Below are 8,321 nucleotides of genomic sequence, written 5' to 3'. Positions count from 1 at the left end.
ATTTGTCAGGTAGTAAAACTAACAAGTATATTCCGGTCATTATTTTTTTCTGGCCGAATTTAAAATATACCGAAATACAAAACCCGGATTTTCGATCATGACCGAATGCCCACCCCGAATAGCTATTACACCGATTTTGGCTTGATGACCTTCTCCGCTAGCACCATGGAAAGAAAACGAGCTACATGATATTAACAGCCAGCGGAGCTTCGAAACGCCCCCGCTGAAACCAAACGGCCAGGGTGCGCACGACCGAAACCACTAAATCCAGCAATCTTCAGGCATTATTTACACAATGAATTTCGCCGGCAGGGCCTTCCGGAACACGACAATCCACCTAGATTGGTAGGAACATGCATCCGACAGATCTTCAAACTTGGTACGAGAAGAATCCTAGAACCGCCACCTTTATTCTTCGACGTGGATGAACATGCCCCCACGCCGCCATCCGCCGCCCAACGATGACGAAGGAGGTATGCCTCGCTAGAGCACTGTCAGAATATTGATCTCTTGTGCAGCAAATTTCGGATGGCCCTTGCATCAACTTGATGTCAAAAATGCATTTCTGCATGGTGATCTTCAAGAGGAGGTGTATATGGAGATGCCTCCAGGATTTGTCAGACCTGAAACTAAAAGAATGGTATGTAGACTAAAGAAATCTCTATATGGTCTCAAACAATCTCCACGGGCCTGGTTTGACAGGTTTAGACAAGTGGTGTGTGGCATGGGATATGGTCAATGCAATGGAGACCATACCTTACTTTACAGACATTCTGAGCAGAAAATTACTATCCTTGTTGTGTATGTTGATGATACTATTATCACGGGAGATGATGATGTGGAAATTGCAAAACTGAAAGGATGCTTGAGTCAAGCTTTTGAGGTGAAAGATTTGGGAAAACTTAAATACTTCCTTGGAATAGAAGTTGCAAGATCGTCAAAAGGGATATCACTATCTCAAAGAAAGTATACATTGGATCTCTTAGATGATATGGGCATGCTGGGGTGCCGAGTGGCTTCAATACCTATTGACCAAAATAATAAAATCACAGCAGAGTCAGGAGAACACATAGATAAGGAGAAATATCAAAGACTTGTTGGAACACTAATATACTTATACCACACGAGACCAGATATATCATTTGCAGTGAGTGTAGTAAGTCGCTATATGCATGACCCAAGGGATGGACACTTGGAAGCAGCTCAAAGAATCTTGAGATACTTGAAGGGCACTCCGGGAAAAGGATTGTGGTTTAAAAGTAATGGACACCTAAATGTAGATGGATATTGTGATGCAGATTGGGCTAGCTGCTTAGATGATCGAAGATCCACCTCAGGATATTGTGTTTTTGTTGGAGGAAATTTGGTGTCATGGAGAAGTAAGAAACAATCGGTTGTCTCGAAATCAACAGCCGAAGCAGAGTACAGAGCTATGTCATAGGGCCTGGGTGAAATGTTGTGGGTACGAAACCTTCTAAGAGAGCTGAAAATTTTAAGACAAGGGAGCTTAAAAGTGTGGTGTGATAATATGTCTGCCATAAACATAGGAAACAACCCTGTCCAGCATGAGCGAACTAAACATGTGGAGATAGACAGATTCTTTATTAAAGAAAAGATTGATGCAGGGATTATCTCATTGGCTTATGTGAGATCAAGACAACAAGTGGCAGGCTGTTTAACAAAAGGGCTGGGATCAAAGGAGTGTAATCTTGCCTATGCCAAGATGGAGATGATTGACTTTTATCACCCATCTTGAGGGGGAGTGTTGGATAACTGTTGGTGTCGTATCTGTTGGGCTGTCTTCTTGTTCTCTGTTATGGCCCATCTGGCCCAGCCCAGTCCTGGCCTATATAAGGTGCTTCTATCTCTGTAACCCTAAAAAGAGAGAGTTCCTCCCTGCAGCCTCCTTCTACCTCAGGTTAGGCCCTCACCACTGTCCACAGAATGGGACGACTTTGTTTCAACCAAATGCTGCCCCAGCTGAGAAGGTGAGTGAGCTAATTAACCAGAACACTAACCAATGGGATATGCAGAAGTTAGCTGCCAATTTTTGTCAGGTTGACATTGAATACATTGTTCAAATTCCGTTTAGCATCTGATGAAGATTGACTGGCTTTGGACCCATGAAAATTCAGGTATTTACAACGTAAATTGTGCCTACCATATGCTTGTATCTCGCTCACGAGAGGAGCAAGTAACGGGAGGACTTCCGTCTTCACAGGGTCATGGAGATCTATGGAATTATGGAGATTGAAGGTAGTACCAAAAGTGCGAGTTTTTTTGTGGCTGGTTATGCGAGGCATTGTGTCGGACTACTCAACCCTCACTAGACGGCATGTTAGAGATAATAGCACTTGTTCGGTGCGTAATCTACCTCAGAAATACTACTCCATGCTCTATCTGAATGTTATCATGCCAGATTGTTTTGGACAGGGGCAAGTGACTTACCAAATCTACTCCCGGTGACATGGGCGACAGACATTTTGACTGAATCTTGGTGGTCAACGGAGGAGAGAGCAAAGGTGATCACGGTGATGTGGTATATCTGGTCTTCGAGTGACAGATGGATGCATGGTGAGAAGGGTTTTGATCCAGCAACTGCAGTAGAAGCAGTTCAGGATAAGCTGCTAGAGCTACAGCTCCCTCAATCAAATATTCCCTAGGCTGGGATTCAACCAAAGAGTGAGTGGTATAGACCAGAGAGATGTGGTTAAGCTGAATGTGGACGGTGCGATCAACAACCAAGAGAATGTGGCTGGAAGTGGTGGTGTTGCGAGGGATGGTGCCAGGGTTTTTTCCAGAGGCGCATGGTAAGGCGTACTCGGGTATCATAGACCCGTTGATAGTAGCAGCTCTGTCGCTACATGATGTTGTTTTGTTTTCTCAAGATCGCAATTTCCGGTGGATTGTCATCGAATCTGACTGTTCGGAGCTGGCGAGGCTATGGGATACTAGGAGGAGGAATCGGCCAGTGATTACCCATCTCCTTGAAGAAGTCAATATGCTAAGCTGAGGTTTTGAGTTTTTTCTGTTAGTTTTGCTAGGCGTTTGACCAACTACTTAGGACATACATGTGCCTGCCTAAAGAATGTGGCTGGGAATTGGATCGACGTGAGCCCAGTTTTCCTATAGAACTGTCTTAATGTTGATTGTAATGGTTGTGTTCTGAGTTAATAAAGACAAAGATGCAGTGTTCTGCAAAAGAAAAAAGAATGGGACACAATAGAAAAATTAGCTTTATCTTCATCAAAGAAGATAACTTATTACCTAAAAATTAGACTTAATGCAGGGAATTGTAATAACTACTACAAAAGATCATATGATTGTATAGTCAAATTACTATAACATGTCGTATATTAATTTTATCGCTAAAATTATGTTATCAACACGAGTCGAGACGTGCGTGCAAGTGCACACTTACTAGTTCTAACAGAGGAGGCGCTGGACACTCCGACGAGACGCGGTACCGCGACGCAGAGCAGCGGGGAGGGTTAGGGTCGGTCTGCTGTAGGCGAGGGTTAGAACTTAGGACCGGTGTGCTATAGGGCTTATGGGGTCATTTGCACCAAAGGTTGTCCACGCTCAAATAAAAGCTAAGATTATTATTTGATACCATATTGTCACTACAAATAAAAATGCTTCTATCGTATTTGTCCTGCAGTTACCTAAAAATACACATATCATCACGGTTGTACCATGAAAAATATATAAAGACATGTAGTTTACCACATCTAATCATCCATGACCTAAATAAATATGTTCCTCTATTATCAAAGCACTAACTCTCGAGGAATGAGCCATAATCTGAATGTTGCCCGACAGAAAGGCTTACAAAATCTTTTTAGCTTTGAAAACTGAGTCTTTATGTTCAACACCTCGCCCGACTCGATAAAGTAGATGTCACCCTCAGCCACATCTCCACAAGGTGCGGAAATAGACTTGGAGAAGTCTCGACCGATGAAGAGCGCTTGACCATGACCTAGACCATTAGCCATTGGTACCCATTTGCCCGTGTCAATATCGGCTTGGAAAACTTCAACCTTGCGAATGGACGGCGTGGAAAAGTCTCGAGGTTCATGCATCCATATCTTCACCATGAGCAGCTTCCCTCGTGACTCGACTAGGTGCCAGATAATGATTTCGTCATCGGATATGTCATCATGTGGGCAACTGCAAAAGTTGATGTTGTCCCAGCCATCATCATCATCATTTGCCACTGCTTGCCCGTTCTCGTCATAATCATCCAATAGAACATTCAGCGCCTCTGCTGGCTGCTCATCATCAGACACAATTGCCACATCTGCAACCTCCTCGTCATCATCAGCAACACCAACAGCTACCTCTTCCTCCTCCTCGTCATCCTCCTCTCCCTCCTCCTCCTCCTCCTCCTCCTCCTCCTCACTTTCAAGGTCGCTATTATCATCATCTGACGCGGGCCACCACTCATAACCTTCATAATCAAGTGGTTGCCGTATGACACGCCTTCCAATGGTAACCATGGGACTTCCATCCTCATCCAATCCTAGATCAAAGGGGATGAGATTCTCTGCCTTGGTGATGCCATAGAGTTTATCTCCAAGGAAAGCGATATCAACGATGTATATATACGGTGATGATCCTGGTTCTGGCAGCCACACACCCTTTCCTGGTAGAATTACCATGAAAGGAGTATTCATGTTCGTGGTGATGACGACAATAAAATCATGGACGGTAGAGCGCATCAGGAACTTGCGGACATAGTACGCACGGTGGAGGGTTGTGCCCAACTCGGGTAGCGGGACGTTCTCAACAGAGAAAACATTGTGTAAAACATAGTTGTCGTAGCAGTAAGATTGTCCCTCCTCCCGGATTTGCTGGCGGGTTCCAAGGAGCAGCCAGTCGTTGTTTGAGCCCTGGCAATATGCATTGTCAGGGATTGAAGCGAGGTATTCCGAACCGTTATTAGGCGGAGCGATGACTTCACCATCCCGGAGAACGATCCATGGTAGTTGTTGTGCTTGGGGGCCACGGCGGCGGACGGCAGAGTGCCATGTACGGCAGACGGCACGGCAGCGGGCACGGTCAGCTGGGTCAGGGAGTGCGGCGATAACGAGGTCTAGGAGATCCTGTGGGAGGTCAAGCCAGGACGCCATGAGAATCGATTATGATGATCGATGGATATTCAGCTTCCAAACAGTTCGAGAACAGAAGGTACTTATTTGTCGCCAACTCTTGCACGGTGCAGAAACAGAGGTATGCACGTCTCCAGCAATCTGTTGTTAGTTTGCATCGACGTCCATGTGATGCACGATTTGTTCCGTAAAAAAATTGGTGTGCACGTCTGGACATCCAATAAGGTATAGATGTCCAAAAAAAGACATTCAATGAAGTAAAACTGGAGAACTACACTATCACTTGAGATGACGTATCGATTACACATTCCGCCAAGCATGATGTGTATACAAATTAGGATTCCCCTTGCCGATTCTACGCTTTTGAACTTTAGAGCATCTTCAACCTCGTTTTCTAAAGCGACCCCAAAGATATTTAGGGCGCGTCGGACATTTTTTTCGTTCCCAGTCGTGCACCGCAAAGGTTCTTTCTATCCGGCGTGGCCCAATACACTAGTAGAAAAAGGGGCTTCCATCCAGGCCTTTAGTACCGGTTTCCTTACGAACCGGTACTAAAGGGTGCATTAGTACCGGTTTTCCTGCTCCCCACGCACCTCCACCCCCCCCCCCCCCCCGGGCGAGGATCGCCTTTTTTGCTTTGTAAAATACAAATGAAAATGATAGAAAATTTTAAAAATAAAATATTTTCAGATTCCTATATATTATGCAACCTACTATTCCGTGAAATTAAGAAATTCGAATTTTGACTTTTTTTGCAAAAAAAGTTTGAAAAAGGTAAAACCGCATTAAGTTTTGCATACGACGTCGGAAAAAAACGTATAATGGGAAGGGTTTACCCGGTTAGCCCATTTTTAGATTCTCAAAATTCCAAATGAAAATATGAAAGCAGAAAGATTTTAGTTTTTTTCAAAAATTTAGAATTTCATATATTTTTAATTTTTTAAAATTAAAATTAATAATTATAAGATTTTTTGAATCCCAGAATATTACTATTACTTTTAGCAAATTATAATATTTTCAAATTTTCAGGTTTTAGGTTTGGCAAAAAAATTAAAAAATAACTAAAAATAATACAAATGAAGAAGTTACTTTTATTTATTTATTCAATATTATTATTACATCATTACTTTTATTTATTAAAAAAATATTTGGAATTTAAACAATAGAGAAGTGTGACATCGACTAACATGTTAATAGGATTGCTATGATACTACTATCAACGACACGCGCGCGAAGCACTTGGAAGTGGGACGGGAAGGAACTCGGAAGTAAAGCGTGCTAGTGCTGGAGTAGTGTGAGGATGGGTAACCGATCGGGAAGTTTGACCACGGGTAAATAATTTGACTAGAGATTAAGTGTAGTTAGAGATTAACGGAAATACTAGAAATTCTATAAAAAAAAGAGTGAACAAAATAAAATAAAAAAGGGAGTGAAAAATAATTAGAAAAAATGGATAAAAAAATTAAACGAAATAGCCTTTAGTACCGGTTCGTCTCCAGCCCCGCGGGCTCCTCCGTGCCCACGTGGAGGCACCTTTAGTACCGGTTTGTAAGGAACCGGTACCAAAGGTGTGAGGCTTTTAGTACCGAATCTTTAGTACCGGTTCCAAAACAGGTACTAAAGGGGGTTTCTCTACTAGTGATAAGGTTCTGGCACGTCCTTAGTCCGTCCCCGGTCACAGGGGACGCTTCGGGCATGCCGGACACAACGAAAAGCGAGGCGAGGAGTGCTGGGCCCGACGCGTCAGTGACACGGAAGTCTAAAACCCCGTCGCCCACCCCTGGTCAAGCGACGTTAATGGCGCCCAGCGTTCCCGGGCGACGCAGTGTAGCGTCTCGTCGTGCATGGCGGTGTGGCCATCCGCATCGGCGTTTATTGCGGCTAACGCCCCGCTACCGCCTCGCCTACCGTTGATGTACAGTAAAGAGCGCCCCTCCTTCCCCTCGCCACGTTCCCCATTCCAATCTCGCAGCACCTCCTTCCTTCCTCTCGCCGCGCCTCCTTCCGTCCTCTTGCCGCGTCGTCGTCCTCCCGCAAGAGCATCCTCACCGCGAACGGCTTCGGACGCGCCAGCCTCACGGTGTCGGAGGCGTGGGCGTTGTACCATGTGTGGTACCCCATCCCGCCGGACATGCGCCTGCCAAGCAGCGGCGGTTGGAGGTCCCCGTCAACAGGATCGGTGTCCCGCCGCCGCCGACGCAGGGCAGCGATCGTTGGAGGGACACGATCAGAACCCAACGCGCGCACCTCAGCGCTGAGGAGCGGGCCGATCCTACCTGAGACGCCACCGACAGCGATGCCTGGTGGGCAAACTTCTTCCAGGCGCTGTACGACGCTGACATGCACAACATCGACGGCCTCGTTGGCCATAGGAACACATGGAACAAGGCGGGGCGCGTCCATTTCTGGGGCGTTCCCGGGCGTACCCTCCTGAATGTCGTCACCGGCATCCAGAACGGCACCATGAGTCTGGAGATGCCACCTTCCCCGTCGCCATCTCCTCGGGCTTCGGTGCGCTGGTAGCCAAGGAGGACGTACTCGTCCTCCTAGAACTCTTCTTTGTCAGGGCCGGCACGGTCGACGCCTTCCTCGCACCGCGCCACGCCGTACACAGTGCCGAAGCGCGAGGTGAAGGAGGAACCCGAGTACACGACGCCGCCCGCGCTGCTTCGGAGGCGCGGCAGCAGTAGCATCACCATCCGCGAGCTAGCGCGGTACCAGGAGAGGCGCGCCGGTAGCGCCCTCCTTCTTCCGAAGTCGAAGTTGAAGGAGGATCAGGATGAAAAGGATGCAGTGAAGGCCGCGTAGATAGCGGAGTACGAGCGGCGGCAGCTCCTCATCGCTAGCAGCGATGACCCCGAGGACTGCCTAGGGTTGCACGTGGGTTCATGGCGACCATGAACGACAAGGACGCCTGGAGGGGTGACGTCGACGCGGTCATCGCCATGTCCATCCACAATGCGGGGATGCCAGTCGACGACCTCACCAACGGCGACAAATTTGGGCCCAGCGACGCGGTGAAGGACGAGCCTGCCAACGAGCCCGACGAGCGCGGCAAGCAGGAAGTCGTCCACGAGAGCATGTACAACTTCCACCAGTACTACGACGCCTCTGGGCGCCACAAGTACTATTAGTTTAGGGTTTAGGTTTAAATTTCATCGAATTTCGTTCAAATCCATGTAATATATAGCAAGTTTGAATGCATTCGAC

At 46.7% G+C, this 8,321-nt stretch overlaps 1 protein-coding gene across 1 annotated transcript; it reads right to left on the bottom strand.

Moving 5' to 3' along the window:
• Positions 1-3,770: 3,770 nt before the first annotated feature.
• On the bottom strand, positions 3,771-5,203 carry LOC127348269 (uncharacterized). Its single transcript, XM_051374352.2, has one exon. It carries the CDS (start codon positions 5,130-5,132, stop codon positions 3,771-3,773), a length of 1,362 nt encoding a protein of 453 aa, XP_051230312.1. The 5' UTR covers positions 5,133-5,203.
• Positions 5,204-8,321: the final 3,118 nt, after the last annotated feature.

Source organism: Lolium perenne, chromosome 4 (assembly GCF_019359855.2).
Source record: "Lolium perenne isolate Kyuss_39 chromosome 4, Kyuss_2.0, whole genome shotgun sequence".
NCBI classification, from domain to species: Eukaryota; Viridiplantae; Streptophyta; class Magnoliopsida; order Poales; family Poaceae; genus Lolium; species Lolium perenne.
This window is presented reverse-complemented; position numbering and strand designations above follow the sequence as displayed.